General features: G+C 34.6%; 1 protein-coding gene across 3 annotated transcripts in view; it reads right to left on the reverse strand.

Moving 5' to 3' along the window:
- The window catches only part of RNF138 (ring finger protein 138), a 60,083-nt gene that overhangs the window by 14,566 nt on the left and 26,280 nt on the right, over nt 1-19,237 (reverse strand). For 2 of the 3 annotated variants that reach the window (XM_074203899.1, XM_074203901.1), the window contains exons 4-7: nt 19,060-19,175; nt 11,537-11,593; nt 10,548-10,659; nt 1,023-1,130 (exon numbers count right to left, since the gene is read on the reverse strand). In XM_074203899.1, coding sequence (XP_074060000.1) covers nt 1,023-1,130; nt 10,548-10,659; nt 11,537-11,593; nt 19,060-19,175 — 393 coding nt within the window. The remainder of the gene's footprint in view (nt 1-1,022; nt 1,131-10,547; nt 10,660-11,536; nt 11,594-19,059; nt 19,176-19,237) is intronic. The other variant, XM_074203900.1, reaches the window with a different exon arrangement.

Raw genomic sequence — 19,237 nt, forward strand, 5'->3', positions numbered from 1 at the left:
ACAAAAATATTTATAGCAGCCCTGTTTGTGGTGGCAAAGAATTGGAAATCAAGTAAACGTCCTTCAATTGGGGAATGGCTTAGCAAACTGTGGTATATGTGTATCATGGAACACTATTGTTCTATTAGAAACCAGGAGGGATGGGATTTCAGGGAAGCCTGGAGGAATTTGCATGAACTGATGCTGAGTGAGATGAGCAGAACCAGAAAAACACTGTACACCCTAACAGCAGCATGGGAGTGATGTTCAACCTTGAAGGACTCGCTCATTCCATCAGTGCAACAATCAGGAACAATTTGGGGCTGTCTGCAAAGGAGAGAGCCACCTGTATCCAGATAAGGAGGTGTGGAGTTTGAACAAAGTTCAAGGACTATTCCCTTTAATTTAGAAAAGAACGGATATTTTTTTTTCTGATCTTGTTACCTCTTAGACTTATCTTCTTTAAGGATATGATTTCTCTCTCATCACACTCAATTTGGATCAAGGTACAACATGGAAACAAAGTAAAGACTGACAGATTGCTTTATGTAGGGGGGGGTTGGGAGAGGGAAGTAAGATGGGGGGAGAAATTGTAAAACTCAAATGATATCTTTAATAAAAATTATTTTTAAAAAAGCACAATGTGAAGCAGCTAGGTGGCGCAGTGGACAGGGCACTGGCACTGGAGTCAGGAGAAACTGGGTTCAAATCCAACCTCAAACATGTAATGCCTACCTATGTGACCTTGGACAAATCACTTAACCCCATTGCTCTACCCAAAAAAAAAACGCACAATTTTCCATCAAGTTATAGATGATTTTTGTATTTAATACAATATAATCAACTACTGCAAGAACAGAAGAAAGCTAGACCTGTGCCACTTCTAGAAAAGGTTTATTTTTTAAAAAGTCAAAATAAAGTCTCCATAGCATCACTGTGTCACAAGAGCATACTCAAAACTCATAATTTAGAAGTTTAAAATAATAGATTCAGTTGCTTTTTCGTAACAATGAATTCTTTTTTCTAAGAAACTAAATACTTACCACAAATTCGCCATAATCAAACTGATGTCTCTGATTTAGATGACTAACAAAATTTCTAGTAATCTGGCTAGGATCTCCCCATGGAAGAGACACACAAATAGGACACGTCTGAAAGAGAAATATATAATAGAATTAAAACCAATTATGAAAACGAAAACTCAAACTCTCAATTTCACAAAGATATTGTACTACCTATTTGCCTAACACCTGACTAACAATATTAAAATAGATTTTAATATGCCCATTTCCACTGGCTCATTTCCCAACCAACTATTTTATGTTTTAGTGCAATCATGGAATCTTTGTTGGAAAAGGCATTAGCAGGCATCATCTAGCCTAATACCTGCTTCTTTTACAATATCCCTCCAAAAGAATTAACCTGTAGGAGATCAAGTCCAGTTAGTAGGCAATAACCAATAAATCAAACACAGTATAAACCACAATTCTATATATATCATTAAGAAACACAGGACAGGGGGGCGGAGCCAAGATGGTGACAAGAAGGGCACTCTCTGATAAAACTTAAAACTAAGGACTCTAACTAAACTTTTGAGAGACAGAACCCACAAAGGAACCCAGAGAGGCAGTTCTCCTACTCAAGGTAACCTGGAAAAGAGCAGAAAGGCTCTGCTCCCAGGGGTCGGAGGGGCGGCCCGCTGGAGGGGTGGCCCACCAGAGCTAAAGAACTTCAGCCTCCCGGAGGCAGCCCCAGGGCGCTGGGGGCCTCAGCTCACAGCACCGGGGGGAGTCTCCTGAGCTGCACCCCGAGGAGCACCGGGCACAAAGTGGGGGAATAGGCAGGGGTGGGGGGGTGGTAAACTCTGCCAGAGCAAGCAAGTGGAGCCCAGCCCTCAGGGCACACAGCAAGTAGCCTGGTCTTTCAGCAGCCCTGAAGCAGGGGGAGCCGGTAAGCAGGAGCCTCCAGGGCATGAGCCCATTGAACTGAAGGAGGGGAGTAAAGAGAGACTGCAGAGCTCTGTCCTCTGCCCCTGGAACAGGACTCTGGGGCTCTGACCACATTCAGATCCTGATCCCAGTCTAGGCCCCCCATAGAACAACAGCCCCCCCCCACCTCAGCCCTGTGGCAGAGGGGAACACTTATGGTCATTCACAGACCAGGAGGGAGGATAGAGCCTCACACACTGAGACCCTTGTGGGAGTGTCCCAAAAGCTCAGCAAGCACCCCAAAACCAGGCCCAGGCTGGGAAAATGAACTAGCAGAGAAATGAGAGGAACACCATTGAGAAATATTTTGCATATGAGCCCAAGAAGGATCAAAATACTCAGTCTGAAGATGAGGAAGCACAAGCTCCTGCATCTAAAGACTCCAAGAAAAACAGAAATTGGGCTCAAGCTATGACAGAGCTCAAAAAAGACTTTGAAAATCAAATGAGGGAGTTGGAAGAAAAACTGGGAAAAGAAAGGAGAGAGATGCAGGAAAAACATGAAAATGAAGTCAGCAGCCTAAGTCAAGAAAATCCAAAAAAATGCTGAAGAAAATAGCATTGCTAAAAACCAGCTTAGGTCAAATGGATAAAACAGTTCAAAAAGTTATTGAGAAGAATGCTTTAAAAAGCAAAATGGGCCAGGAGAACAAATCCTTCAGACAAAGAATAGAATTCAGGGAGATTGATGAATTTACCAGAAATCAGGAATCAATACTCCAAAACCAAAACAATGAAAAATTAGAAGAAAATGTGAAATATCTCATTGAAAAAACAACTGCTATGGAAAACAGACTTAGGAAAGATAATTTAAAAATTATTGGAATACCTGAAAGTCAGGATCAGGAAAAGAGCCTTGACATCATTTTCAAAGAATTATACAGGAAAATTGCCCTGATATTCTAGAAGCAGAGGGCAAAATAGAAATGGAGAGAATCCACTGATCCCCCCAAGAAAGAGATCCCAAAAAACCAACCCCCAGGAATATTATAGCCAAGTTCCAGAACTCCCAAGTCAAAGAGAAAAATATTACAAGCAGCCAGAAGGACAAAGTTCAAATATCGTGGAGCTGCAGTCAGGATCACACAGGACTTAGCAGCAGCTACATTGGAAGCTCATAGGGCATGGAATATAATATACCAGAAGGCAAAAGAGCTTAAGGCAAGAGTGAACTACCCAGCAAGGCTGTATGTCCTCTTCCAGGGAAAAAGATGGACTTTCAATGAATCAGGTGAATTTCAAATGTTCCTTTTGGAATGGCCAGAGATGAACAGAAGGTTTGATCTTCAGATACAGGACTCAGATGAAGCATAGAGAGTGGAGAAGGGGAAAATATGAGGGATTTAACGATGATGAACTGCATGTATTCCTGCATAGAAAAATGACATTGATAATACTCATATGAACCTTCTCAATTAATAGAGCAGGTAGAGGGAGCTTTTATAGTTGAAGCACAGGAGAAAGCTGAATTCAAAGATAAAATATGGTGTAAAAATGGAATCAATAGAAAGAAAGGGAAATGTAATGGGAGAAAGAAAAAGGAGAGGGGGAATAGGCCAAAATATTTCATATAATAAGTTTTTTTATTACAATGAGCTATTGCAATGATATGGAAGGGGGGGAAGGCAAGGGGAAATGAGGGAACCTTTGCTCTTATCAGAGGTGGCTAGGAGAGGAAACAGCATATATATACTCAATGGGCTATGGGCATCTGGAGTAAGAAGGAGGGGGAGCAGGGGGAAGGGGTGGGGATGTGAATAAAGGAGGAGAGGATGGACCATGGGGGGAGAGTTGTCAGATATAACACATTTTCTTTTTTTACTTCTTGCAAGGGGCTGGGATTAGAAGGCCTGTCCAGGACCATGGGGCCAGGTGGATTATGGACCTAAAGGGTCATGTGGGGACCCAGGGCTTCTTGGCCCCAGGAGCAGAAATCTGTCTGCTGTGCCACTCAGCGACCCTACAGTAGAGTCAGAGTGAAAGGAGAGAGAAAATAGAGTACATGGTTAGTGGAAAATACGAAAGAAGGGAGTTGCAATCAGCAATGGCAACGTTGGAAAAATATGGAAGTAACTTTTGTGATGGACTTATCATAAAGAATGTGATCCACCCATGACAGGTGTTGGAACAAAGACTGAAGCACATTTTTTTATTATTGTTATTTGGGGGAGGGTGCAGGGCAAATGGGGCTGGATGGCCTGCCTGGAGCCACATAAGCAGGATGATCTTTGAGTGTCTGAGGCTGGATTTGTACCTGGGTGCTCCTGGCTCAAGGACCAATGCTATCTCCACTACCCAGCCACCCCTACCACTATTACTATTTTATTTTATTTTGGGTCTTTTTTTTTTCTTCTTTTTGGTTTTTGCAGGGCAGTGGGGATCGGGTGGCTTGCATGTCACATGGTTGGGTGATTGTTGGGTCTACAGGGCTGGAAGAAGGCTTGGGTGCTCATGGCTCCAGGGCTGGTGCTTCATCCATTGCTCCACCTGGCCATACCTACAATTATTACTTTTTTTATTTTAATTTTTTTTCTCTCCCCTTTACTTTATTGCTCAAGTAAGTCTATATTCATGAGGGGGAGGGGGTATTTCATTTACTCTTAAACAAAAATATTTTATTAATGTAAAAAAAACATTTGTACAAAATGAGAATAAAAAATAAAATTAAATTATCAAATTTACAGATCACAAAAAAAACAACACAGGAGAATTACTGAGTGATGATCAATTATGATGGACTTGGTCCTTTCACCAGCACAATAATCAAAGAGAATACTAAAAGACTTGTGATGGAAAACACCATCCACATCCACAGAACTATGGAGTTTAGATGCAAACTAAAGCTTACTATCCCCTTTGGGGGTTTTTTGTGTGGGGGGGGGTTTTTTTTAGGTTTTTGCAAGGCAAACAGGGTTAAGTGGCTTGCCCAAGGCCATACAGCTAGGCAATTATTAAGTGTCTGAGACCAGATTTGAACCCAGGTACTCAACTCCAGGGCCGGTGCTTTATCTACTATGCCACCTAGCCGCCCCATCCCCTATTTTTGTAAATTGCTTTTTCTCTAAAATTTCTGTTTCGATTTCAATCTTCTTCCACCACATGTTTAATATGGATTTACATTTAATAAAATTATACATGTATAACCTATTTTAGACTGCTTTCTGTCAGGGGAGGGGAGGAAAGGAGAAAGAAAAATGTGAAACTCAAAAACCCGCAAACAAAAGCATGATCGTTTAAAACTATCTTTGCATGTTGTGTCTAAAAAAAAAAACAAAAGACAGAAAAATATAGGTCAAGACTTGGCAAGTAATTGGGTTTGTGAAGTGAGAGAGGCTGAGGAGGTCAAGATAATATCAAGGTTATAAACTTGGGAGACCAACACTTAGTGCAGTGTCCAATATGTAGTCCTTGAAAGACAGTGACTTTGACAGAATAAATATTATTTATAATAGTTGCAAAAAAATTTAAATATACTAATTCCTGTAATCTTTATAATATTTTTATAAGGAACAGGTTTATTATTATCCCTAATTTTTAACTGAGAAAACTGAAGCAGACCAAAGTAACTTGACCAGAGTTATAATAATTAGTTTCTGGGGACAATTTTGGTCTTTCTGATTTCAGATCCAGTATTCTATCCATTATGCAACCTAGCTGTCAAGCAAATGGCAAGTTCCAGGAATGTTTTAGCCAGAATCCAGAGCATTTCCATGTCAAAGAAAACTGCAACCCTCCAGAAACAAAAAGTACTTTAGAACTACAGTTAGACTATCCCCAAAAACTTGCAGCTTCTACCTTCTTGGAATACAATCTATTCAGGAGGTGAAATACAGGTTTACTTAATTTCAATCACCAAAAACTGAGCCCCACAAAGATAAGTATAATTCTTAAGGAAGGGGATGGGGGAATGGGAAAAGGAAACACAATTTTCAAGTTTTCCTAATTTTGTAAGATGAGAATTCAAAGAAATTTTGAATCTAGAAAGGTAACTGTATTCAACAACTGCAAGGAGATAGAGAATGATTTTAATAAAGGGAGAATAAAAATGAATCTTCAGAATATTATCTTCAAAGGGTACTGAGAGTTAAATAAGATGGAAGATCTATGGATGGACTGGTTTCTATACTATTAGTTTTTTTTTCAAGAACTTTATTTTATTTTATTTTTTAGATTTTTTTTTCAAGGCAATGGGGTTAAGTGGCTTGCCCAAGGCCACACAGCTAGGTAATTATTAAGTGTCTGAGACTGGATTTGAACTCAGGTACTCCTGACTCCAAGGCCAGTGCTCTATCCACTGCACCACCTAGCCTCCCCTATACTATTAGTTTTAAGAAAAAGGGGAAAGATTAAAGTGATACATTACAATAAAAAGGAGGAATAAATGGGTGGAATTTAGTATTTCTCAAAACTGAAGTGGGAAAAAAGAATGTGCAAATACAGAAGAAAGGAAAGGGGCAACCTCACTCATCTGATTTTGGTAAGTTGAATACAAATAAACACACACAGAATTTGATGAAGAAATGCCTCAAACTCAACAAGAGGAGGATAATAATACTAGGAAATAATAATTTAATGTTAAATAAACTTCAGCTTCAGGACAGACATTGAAGAGGAAATTAAAAGGAAATAAAAATAGGGTTATAAAGGGAAGAAGACAATCATAGAAAAAGAACTGTTTCAGGTATAATATTGATTAAATTCCTTCTTTTTCCACCCCTTTTTTAAAAATTTTTGTCAATTACAAAAAAAAATTTAAGATTTAATTCTGAATTTCAAATTGAATTCCCTCCTCCTCCACCCTCCTTGAGAAAGTAAGCAACTTAATATAAATTATACAGATGCAGTCATACATTTCTATATAAGAGTAGACAAAAAAAACCCCAAGAAAAATAAAATTAAAAAGTATGCTTCAATCTGTGTTAAGACTCCATTTCTTTTCTTGGATCACAATGCCACTGAAATTTAGTGATCATCATACTGTGTACAATATTTTCCTGATTCTGCTCACTTTACTTTGCAGTCTTTCTTCCAGTCTTTCCAGGTTTTTCTGAGAACATCTTCCCCACAACAAAAAGAAATATTTCTGTACACATAGCTCCTTTTTTATCTCTTTGGGATCCAGACCTGGGTAAAGAGGTAGCTAGGGTACTTACCTCTAAGTGAGGGGGAAAGTACTAAGAGAGTAAATATACAGGGAAATATCTTTGCAGCAGATTCTTTCAATAAAGACTTGATATCCAAAATGTCTAGAAAATGGATTCAAAATATTCAGAGAAACAGTCAAAAGGTTATGAACAACAACATAAAAAAAAGAATATGAAGAGGTAGGTGGCGCAGTGGATAGAGTACTGGCCCTGAAGTCAGGAGGACCTGAATTCAAATTCGGTCTCAGACACTTAATAATTGCCTAGTTGTGTGACTTTGAGCAAATAAATAAATGGGGGGGGGGGGGGGGGGTATGAACAAGCTATACTCAAATGATGAAATTCAAGTGCTCCAAGTCAAAAAAATGTTCCATTCTATCTCATACCCAACACTGGCAAAAAATAACAAAATAAATGCTGGAAGTAGCACACTAATGAAATACTGATGAAGTTAAAAATTAGTTTAAACATTCTGGAAAACAATTTTAACCAATCAATAAACATTTATTAAATGTGTCAGACACTGTACTAAGCAATAAAGATACAAAAGAAAGGCAAAAAGACACAGGTCCTGCCTTCACTGAGTTTACAATCCAATGGGGGGAGGGAACAAAATACAAAAACATTTAAAACATTTAATACATTTATATATATATATATATATATACATATATATATATATAAAACAAGCTATATGCAGAATAAATAGGAAATAATTAAAAGAGTAAATAGCACTGTAATTAGAAAGGTTAAGGAGCAAAGGATATGAACAAGTAGTTTTTTCAAATGAAGAAATTATAATCATATGAAATATTCTCCAACTCTTAACTGACTAAAGAAATACAAATTAAAACAACCATGAGGTACCATCTCACAGTAGCAGATTTGCTAAGATGACAAAAAGGAAAGCTATCAGTGTAGGAGGACTGGAACATTAATGTACTAGAGTTGTAAACTAATCCAACTATTCTGGTTTTTTGCAAGCTAAATGGGGTTGTTATTAAGTGTCTGAGACCAGATTTGAACTCAAGTACTCATGACTCCAGGGTCAACACACTGTGCCACCTAGCCACCCCTAATCCAACCATTCTGGAGAACAATATGAACTATGTCCAAAGATCAATAAACTGATCATACCTTTTGAAAATGGGAAAAGTCCCACAAGTTCCAAAATATTCATAGCAGGCTTTTATGCAGTGGCAAAGAATTGGAAATTGAGGGGATGTCCATCAATTGGAAAATGACTGAACAAATTGTGGTGTAGAAATGTGTAATGGAGCACTATTGCTCAACCATGAATGATCTGACTCTAGAGAAGCATGAAGAGAGAAGGGACTGATGCTGAGCAAAAGGGAGTAGAACCAAGAGAACCTTGTATACATTAACAACAACGTTGTGATTTGATCAACCTTGATAGATGCAACTAACTTCTCTCAACAGTTCAGAGAGCTAGGACAACCCTGAGAGACCTGTTATGGACAATGCTAAAGAAGAAGAAAAGCAAAAGTAAACAAATAAACCTATAAAATCTTCACTTTTTTAAAAAATTTCTCTTATTTTTTTTTCTTTTCCCTTAGTTCTAATTCCTCATACAGAAAATGACTAATCTGAAGATTAAACATAAATGTAAATGTACAACATTCACCTGAATGTTCACCAATGAGGGGAGGGGGTGGGAAGACAGTGTGGAAGGAAATTATGTAACTTATAAATATGCCTATGAATATGGGTGGATGCTGAAAAACTTTCATAACATATAATTTGAAAAATAAAAATATCAACTGGAGAAAAAAGGAAAAGAGATTTGGGAAAGCTTTCCTGTAGAAAAGTAGAATTTTAGTTGATATTTAAAACAAAGCTAGGGACTATACTCAAAGTTACTATATTCTGCATACCATCTGCTCTTCTGTTACCATTACTAAACTCAGATAACACAAAGAGGTAATAAAAATTAAAGATTCTAAGTACAATATAGCAGCACTCTTTACTGATAACCCCCCCACACATCCAAAAGGAAAAAACTTGGCTAACAGCTGAGTCAATATCATACCTGAACATAAAATAAAACATTGCTGCACCATAAATAATAACAAAAAGAATGCTTTCTGAGTCTTAAGAAGCCTTATTTCCAGTGATCAACAATGATTCCAGAGGAATCCTGACCAAAGGATGATCAACTCAGAGTATAGAATGAGATATAGTTTTGGACATGGTCAATATGGGAATTTATTTTGCTTGAGAAAACATTTTTATTACAAAATATTTTGCAATTTGAAAAAATTAAAAAGGAGAGAAAATTGAGGAGCAAAAAAAATCCATCAAACCTCAAAAATATGCTCTGCCACTCTACCACTGCCTCAATATTTGTTCAAGATATACTTACTACTATTTGCAATTCAGCTGTCCGAGGAAATATATTACAAAATAAAACTTTCAAGCAACTAAAGAGTATAGTAAAAATGATCACAAAATAGCTATAAATATAATGAATAAATACATTTGAGGAATATAAAATTTTTATGGAAAAGAATTTTTTGTTTTTGCAAGGTAATGGGGTAAAATGACTTGCCCAAATTTGCTAGGGAATTATCAAGTGTCTGAGGCTGAATTTGAACTCAGGTTCTCCTGACCCCAGGGTTCATGCTCTATCCATTGTTTCACCTAGCTGCCACTGATCATAAAGAATTTAAAATTAATTTTGTCCTGAAAACAACTGGAAACCAAAGAGGTTCCTGAACAACTGAGAGATCAGTGAATTAGGAAATGAAATTAGTACTTGTGGGTAGAATGGATTAGTTAGAAGTAGAGAGGCCTTGGGGCAGCTAGGTGGCGCAGTGGATAGAGCACTGGCCTTGGAGTCAGGAGTACCTGAGTTCAAATCCGGATTCAGACACTTAATAATCACCTAGCCGTGTGGCCTTGGGCAAGCCACTTAACCCCACTGCCTTGCAAAAATCTAAAAAAAAAAAAAAAAAAAAGTAGAGAGGCCTAGTTAGGTGAGAAATGAATTAACCTACCAAAGATAATATATTTCTCCCTTTTTCTTGATAATACCAACCTACTAATATTCTCAAAATAGTTCCAATTTTATCACAAGAATGAATGAGGCTTGTATACCTTTACAACCTCTGAAGCAGGAATAGTGCTTCACCTGATTTTTAATTATTATAACAACCTAGTAATATTATTTTAGGATTATAAAACATAAGTTTTGAATTTCAAAGCTGTGTTTTGAAAAATAACTTCATGGCACTGAACCCAAAATTTTAATTAAGGCAGAAAAAAATGTCTATGTGAATAAAAAAACAAGAATCTACAATGATGTACAAAAGTGGAATAAGTGGCACTTTATTATTCTTTTCATAAACCAAGCCACTTAACCCCATTGCCTTGAGAAAACCGGAAAAAAAAAAATGAATCAAGACTAATATACTTACCACAGGAACTATCTGAAAGAGGTGACTATTATTACAATGATCCAATAAACGTTGTCTTGTAAAGTTTGCTTCTTGACACAAGGGACACTTAAATGTAGGATGCCCAGTAGAACTGAAAAACAATAATGTTGAACTGAACATGTAAAGATAACTTACTCCTAGAGAGAAGAGTTAAGAAAATGTACTTCTCTTCATTTTTTGTAGATATTAGTGTGAAATATTGACAATTGGTGTGAAATACTGCATTCACCGTCACAATGAATTGATATTGGGTTGGGTTTATTGAACTTAATTTACCTTTCCGTTTTATGCCAAGAAATGAAGGAATGGTTCATTTGATTAGACAAGGGGGTAAGGAGGAATATAACTGGAAATGATGTCAATGTAAAAAAACTAAAAATACACTATTTTTCTTTTAAAAGACAATAGTATTAGAGTTAAATAGATTCAATCAAAATATCAAGAAATTATTGAATACTTCCATTTTATATTATAATACTGCTTCAGCTATAGAGTTAGCCAATTTATCATAGTTACATTACTTCTCTGAAGTTTAAATTTAATATGTTCTGATAAAAGTTTTTCCTCATTATATTCATAAACTTCATAAAAGTTTCTAGGGATATTAATTTCCCCAAGATAAAGTTCAATACTTGCCAACTCCATGAGATGTTTCTGTGCTTTTTCAATTAGTTAATATAGATAGATACTAAATTATCCAAGTCAAGAAAAAAAACCTATTTTAAAATATTATCACATTTGTACCTATCATCAACCACACTATGAAAAGTCAATTCTCCTGCAATCTTATACTGTCACCTCTCTCACTCACAATTAAGTATTCCTATGTTACTGATTTATAACTATCAAAAAAACCTTAAAAGCTAAATTTTCGATCAAGAATTTTTAATCCAATCAAAAATACTGTGATTATTTAATAAAACAACAGATAGCACTTCTTTAAAAATATCAGTTTTTCAAAAGATTACCTTGCATCTCCTTGATAGGTCTCTGTGTTATCAGATGTAGATATCTCACTCCTATTACTTAAAAAAGGCATGGGAGAAAATTAAGCATAAAATTAATTGTCATAAGTGGTCAGATTACAACCCAAAGATTAAAGTACAAGAAAACCTCATTATTTGGATTTACTGAATGGAAGAGCCAGAATAAGAGTGGAAACTTTGGACGACTTCAGATATTTATGAAGAAACAATATGTATAATTTTTTCAAAGCATTTTTATAGCACTTGAAAGCACATTCATCAACCTAAGACAAGAAGACCTCAAATGGTCTTTAATCACTTGCTTAAAAAAAAAAAATCAGTGCAGTCAAGTAATGACTTATTTATGGTTATAGTTTAAAAAAAATACAAAAATATTCCTTCAAAGCAAGTCTTCAAAGTTTTTTTTCACTAGGAAATCAGATACCTGTTTCATGTTTTAAAATCAGATGCCCATTTTTCCACTTTTCAAAACAAATAAAAGACCTTTTTTTCTTCTGAAAGTTGAGGAAAAATAAAACTCTGGGAACAGCAACATTAGCAATTTGAACCTAAGATTTAAAGTACTTTTATGGCAATGTATACTTTTTCTTATTTCATTCAAAATTTGTTTCTAAGTCCTCATTCCTCTCCATTCTCATTTCTATAAGTTTATCCAAGTCTTCATTAGCTCTTACTTGGACCAAAACAGCTTGACTTAGCCTTCCTTCAAATACCAGAATAATCTTCCTAAAAACACAAACTATCATCAGGTCAGTTTCTTCTACTCAAAAACCCAAACTGGCAGTTTACATGTTAATAGTACAGTACTGTTTTCCAAATGATCTCTTTATAACAATCTTGTGAATCAAGTACTGCAAGTATTATAATCCACATTTTAAGGAGGAAAATAAAGCCTGAGATTACATGACTTGTCCAAGGTCACATATCTAGTAAAAGTTCTAGGGTCCAAAATTTTAACATTTATATTCTGACTTAAACTAACGTGCTCTCTTCACTACAATATGTATAAAAAAGTAAACTTTTGGTTTTTATTATTCAAAGGCTTTCTCTCTCTATGATATAGCCTCCCTTTCCAAAACCTCCAACAACTCCCCCAACAAAGTCTCTACTCTGATCAAGTCAGTCTCCTCCTGTCCCTCAAACAATACATGTTCATTTCCTATCCTTCAAGCCCCATTTCAAGTTCCACCTCTTCCATGAAGTTTTGCATAATCAGACTGACATAACAGTGATTTGTTTAAGATAGTCACATGGACTTCTCAGCATGAGATTGCCTTCCTCAGACCACATGAAGCCTCCCATCGAAACTCCTCAGTACAGAAGTACATAATAACTGGGAAAAAAAAATCAGGAAATAGAACTTGTGGAATTGAACTGTTAAAATCTGAATAGATAGGATAGCAAAGAGGTAATTATATTGGGGAAGGAAGAGAGGAAAGAAATGGGAGAGGAAAAGCTAGGAAATGAGATATGGAATGTTTGTAGAACAGAAGAGAAGACTGACTTGAACACAGAGAGAATATGGCAGGAAGTTATAGGAGAGAAGATTAGGAAAATAGGGCTAAGTTAATGGAGAAACTTCAAATGATAAGAAGTTTAAACTTATTTTATTCATAAATATAGCATATAAAGGGCACAAACCAAAGTCAGAAAACATACATTCACAGTCATGAGCAAGTCATTTAACCTCACAACCTGAATTTCCCCATCTGCAAAAAGTGGATAATAAGATTCATACCACGTAAAAAGTAAGGTTGCTATGAGGAAAGCATTTTAAAAACTATAAAGTATCTAAGAGTACTATTTTATGTTATAATTATTTGCAGGTGTAATATCCTCTTACTAGATTATAAATTCAAGGAGGACAAAGTCTAGATCTCATGGAATTTCTACAACTTGTAGACAAATAAGGTTGGATTGAATCTTTCCACTTTCAAACTTAAAATGCAAAGTGGCCATTATATGTTGAGCTCATGGTAATATTTAATTGATCAATAAATATATTAAATTCAATATACTGTGCTGGCTACTGGGGATAAAAAGGGAAAACAACCTGCTATGCCATGATGTATTTCTCAAATTATTTTACACGGCTAACTTATGTCCCTAATAAGACTAAATCCTCAAGAAAGTAGTGACCACATGTTAAAATTTCTCTTGTGATCCCCACTCAAACTATAATTATTTAAATGCTTTATTGAAATCTAATTTTTTTCTCTTATAGAATGTTACAGTTTTATTTGAGCTAAAATTCATACTTCTTCCTCTCCCTGATTTCTTTTAAACCTACATGATGGAATAATATAAAAAGGAAGTGCAGAAAAGGTTGATTTCCTTAGATAGCTATAAACAAGTTCTTTTTCTGTATAACTAGAGTTAAGTATACTAAAGAGAAGATTCTAAGTCTGAATATTCCCAATAATTATAAAAGTTACTGGTTTTTCAAGAAACTTCTTTAGCTTTTTTTCTTTTAGACTTTACACAAGATCATTTAAAGTGGGCACAGTCAATGTCTCCAAGGGAAACAGTAATGTAAATTTTTCAATATGAATTCTCCCCCCTTTCTAAAATCAAGTTATTTAGTCTAGTTGGTGAAGGGAGGCAATAAAAATATTTTAAAAAAATAAAAGTTAACTGACTTACCCAAAGTTACACATCAAGTTAATGGCAGAACCCAGGCTACAACTCAGGTGTGCTGACTCTAAGGCCAGTAATCCTTCCATTTAGATATGGGTTGTCTACCTACCTGACAAGGTTGTTGTGAGTTAAGTGCTTTGGAAACCTAAAAGCACTATATAAATGTGAGTTGTAATTATAATTAAGAAAAATTCTGAACAAACATATTAAATGCAAATAATCTGACTCTACTAAGGCATTGAGATTACTGAAAAAAGTGTCTCCCTGTTTTCTTTAGGTAAATTTCTACCCTGATACAAGGTAAGAGAAGATATGAATCCACAAGATCAGGATTCAAATTCTAACTTTAAGACATAGGCATGTGGCAAGTTACTTCTCCAAGAATATTTAAAAAAATTTATAGCAAATACCATCACAGGTGATATTTAATAAAGTTTACACTACAACAGAACTGTGAGGTAGTATCTTGAATTCCTGCTTACAAAATTAATTTTCTTAATAACTTCCTTCTTTACAAACACTATAAATTTTGGCCTAATCCCTTCCCATAACACATAAAATTCAACTTTCTTCCACAGTCTAAATTTAAAAAAAAAAGGAACACAATAATTTAAACATACAAAAAAAGCTGACAAACACTAAAATGAAAAGATCAAATGTTTCCACTAATATTCAAGAATTGTACATTTTAAAAGTAAATTGTCCAAAATTTAAAACAAAATTAAAAAAACAAACCTACCAAAAGATCAAGGGAAAAAACTGCAAATTATATAAATGAAAAAGCAAGTTCAAAATCATTACAAGAAAATGGAAATTTAAAGAACCTTGAGTTTTTACACATCATAAAATACAACTTTGTAAAGATTACAAAAAAAACTGAACAGCTGATGTTGGAGAAGCTGCTGGAAGCCAACCAACACTGAAGCACTATTTTGAAGAGGCTCAAATACTCTAAATTTCAACCAACACTGAAGCACTATTTTGAAGAGGCTCAGCTCAACTACTCTAAATTTCAATTTACAAATATGCAAAAAGAGAAACTAAATAATCCATACCTTTTTATCTATTTAATGATCTTACTTATCTCCCATGGAAGCAAAAATAGGAACATTCTTTATAGTTGTTCAGTCATTTTTTCAGTCATATCTGACTTCGTGATCCCATTTGTAGTTTTCTTGGTCAAGATACTGGAGTGATATGCCATTTTCCTTCTCAAGTTCATTTTCAGATGAGTCAATTCAGGCAAACAGGGTTAAGTGATCTGCCCTGGGTCACAAAGCTAGTAAGCATGAGTCTCTGATTCCTGGCCTGGCACTCTATCCACTGTGCCACCCAGTTGCCCATTCTTTGTGATAATAATGAAGTAAAAATAATGTTCCATAATAAATGAAGTGTTTTAAAAAAAAAATTTGTGTGTGTGTGAATATGATTATAAAGCAAGAAATGGTTAAGAGAAATCCAGAGAAACATAGGAAAACATGAAATAATGTCGAACTAATTGAGAACCAAAAAAAAGATATATACAAAAATATACAATGTAAACTAAAAGATCACAAAAAAGAAAGCTGAATCCTTAACAACTTAATGAAAAAAACCAGACAGCAAAATATTGTCTATTATGTGAGATTATTCCTTATAAATGTATGGTTATTTTTCTGTCACAAAGAAAAAGGGAGTAAAAGGGGCAGGGATGAGTGTTGAATTGACTAATATAAGGGTGTAAAGTATCAAACAACAATTACTTTAAAATTAGGACAAGGTGTTGGGTTTTTTTTTAAAAAAGCAAATCTAAAATTATGCATAAAAATGACTAACTTGTCCCACTACTACTAGGTTTTTATCCCAAGGAGTTTTTAAATGAAATCAAGCACAAAAATATTCACAGCAGTACTATTTGTATTTCAAAAGGATGAAAATGAACTACATGCCCAAAGACTAGGAATAACTGAACTATGAATATGAAAATATTTTAAACGTGTGCCTTATAAAGAATGGGATGTTTCTTCTGAGGTAATTATGGAATGAGGAAATGAAAAGTCAGAAACCACCAAGTTCTTGATGACTGTTATGTCAAAAAAAAAAAAGACCAATGAAAGTCAACAAGATTTAGATTATATATTACAATGTTAGTAACCATACTAAGAAAGCTAAAGCTATTATTTCTCAAACTATGCAAAAAACAACTTGCTCCTAATTATACTGGAAAAACTTCTAGTGTTTTTTGGATGCAAACAAAGCTAAGTCTTCATTTTGAGCATATGCTTTACAGCAGGTCTCTTCCAATACCTAAACTTTAGAATTTTCAATATGAGTGATATGTTCTGCAGATGTTCTTTCCACACCTAGTGAAATAATCTTGACATTATACACACACACACACACACACACACACACACACACACACACACATATATAAAATTAAATTAATTATGCCAATTTTCCCTAAAGTTGAATTTACCTTAAAACTTGTTCATAGGAAATCATTTTCTGGATATGTTGTTGTGATCTCTTTGAGAAAATTTTATTTATATCTCTAAATCAACATGGAATTCTAATAGAGTTATATACTTTCTCCTTTATTTGCTAATCAGGATCTTATCGCTTTTATAAAAGATTCATTTAGTACAAGAAAGATGTCTATTGTCTAGGGATATTTTTGTGAGTATCAATTACTCTTTAAATATTTGATGACCCAGGGGTTTGTCTGAATCCCTTTATGTCCTCTTTGATTTTGTTTTTCTCAAATCTGGTTTCCTAGGACTTTCTAATTATTGCTCTGCTTCCATGACTATACTTTTATATAATTTTTGTAAAATATTCATCAACTTCCTTGGAACTTCCAGTTTTGTCAAAGATGAGTTTGATTAGTTTATTCCTTCTCTGCTACAAATTTTGATGATTTATATCATTTTATTTTGATTTTCCTCTCTTTTATTTGATCAGGTTAAATAATAATTTATCTGTTTTGCCAACCTTTTCAAAGAATCAGTTTTTAATCAATTCTACATTTTTTCCAAGTTTTTTTTTTTACTTACTAATGTCTTTTTTGTACTTGTTTTAGGGATGGCTAATTATTTTCTAGTCTTTCTTAGTCCATGTTCATTTCATTTAGATTTTTTCTATTCTGTTAAGTTTTCAGACTGCCATCAGCTGCATTTTCTAAGTTTTGATATGCTGCCCTCATGGCAATGATGTTATTTTTTCATTTCAATAATTTCTTCTGCCAGTCACTCATTATTCAGTTATTACTTATTCTCTATTCTTTTGCTCATGTGGCCTTTATAAAATACTGGTTTTTTTACTCTCATGGCTATTTTATTATTTTTTACTTTTGATATTTGTTTATTTTGCCCTACGAAATGATTAATTTTTATAAAGGTATCATGAGATGGTTCAGAAATATTTACTGAACTTCACATCCCAACCAGTCATCTTCCCAGGCCATCTCATTATTTACCTGCCACTTCTGAAGTATTCCTTCCCACCTGGGACATCCAGCATATATCTCCACATCAGACCTCAGATTTAGATCTCTCTTCTTGAGAACATAACCCCACCCCAATCCCTAGTGAAATTAATCCATTCATCTTTGGGAGTTCCCTCACCCAACCCATCCTCAGGGTCCAATACAATTCACTGCTGACTGAGCAGCCCACTCAGATTACTACACTTACTTGTTAAGACATCAGACCAGTTTTCAATTTCACCTTCTATCCAGTTGTCCAACCCAAGTGATCTTACTATCTGCCTGCTGTCTCTGACCAGTTTCTCCCCTTCTGGTCCAGCATAATTTTCCACACTAAATCTGAAAATCTAAATTTCATATCTGAGTCTTTCTAAAACCACTGGAAGCATTAATAAGAAATTCATCACTAGTTATATTAAGGAGTTTGAGAACAGAAACCCACATAATTTGAAGGCAGAGTAGGAGAGCATGAAAAAAAACAGTTACAGAACATATAATGCTGAACTCAGAGAATGACTGAACCCAAGTTCTAAGCACTAACATCTCTAATCTCTAAGTGATCTTAGGAATGTTACTTAACCTTTCTGAGCCATAAATTTCTTCATATATAAGTTGAAGGAGGTTAATGAAATAGCTCTAAGCTTTTTTCTAGTTCCATGATCATAAATTCCTACTAAAAAGTCAGTCATACTCTCTGAGCTTTAGCTTCCTAATGCATCAAATGAGGGAATGAAGACTATTTAAAAGATGACATTTCCAATTCACTAATTTTTTTTGAGAAATTTTCCAATTTATACCTACTCAAAATTGGCACTGTGTCTGAAACCCTGGCCTATATATTCAAAACACTTATCCCAAATTATAGGAATAATATCTGGGACATAATAGAGTAAATAAGAATTAAGAATTTTCACTAACAAATGAAATTCTACCATGAAATTTTCTAACACTGGAAGAATATTTCCATCATCAATAAATTATTTGGATTATATGCAAAGTTTAATCGACATGCAACCCAATAGTTGTATTCCTTTAAGATAAGGAACTAAAAGGAAAGGTGATTATTTGATTCCAACTTGACAAATAGGAAAAGCACTTTTATTTTACCATGGGTCACACAGCTACTCAGTTGTAACACTAGGAGAAATAAATCTAATTTAATTACTTCCTGAGCAAAAGCACTAGCAAAATTCACAAGTTTATACTTTTTTTTTTAATCAATGTGCTCTAAATGCATGCTATAATGCTGAGGCTTCTGCCTAGCCAATTTATAAGCAGTTTATTTAAAACAATTTCCATACCATCGCTTTAAAAATGAGTTTCACTTTATTTTTCTTTTCATCTAAATAATCAACAAATTACAATACATCAACTAATTTTGAATAAACAAAAAAATATTTACCTATTCCCTACTGAATCTTGAGAGATCTGAAAGTTTGGAATGATGGAGGATACACCATATTCATCCTGATACTTCTTACAAGATTTATAATGATGTCTCATGCGATAAAATTTGATCTGTAAATGAAATTCAAAAAATTTGCATTTGAAACCAAAATCTCTCAAGTTTAAAAGACAAT

This window comes from Macrotis lagotis, chromosome X (genome assembly GCF_037893015.1).
Source record: "Macrotis lagotis isolate mMagLag1 chromosome X, bilby.v1.9.chrom.fasta, whole genome shotgun sequence".
Lineage (NCBI taxonomy): Eukaryota > Metazoa > Chordata > Mammalia > Peramelemorphia > Peramelidae > Macrotis > Macrotis lagotis.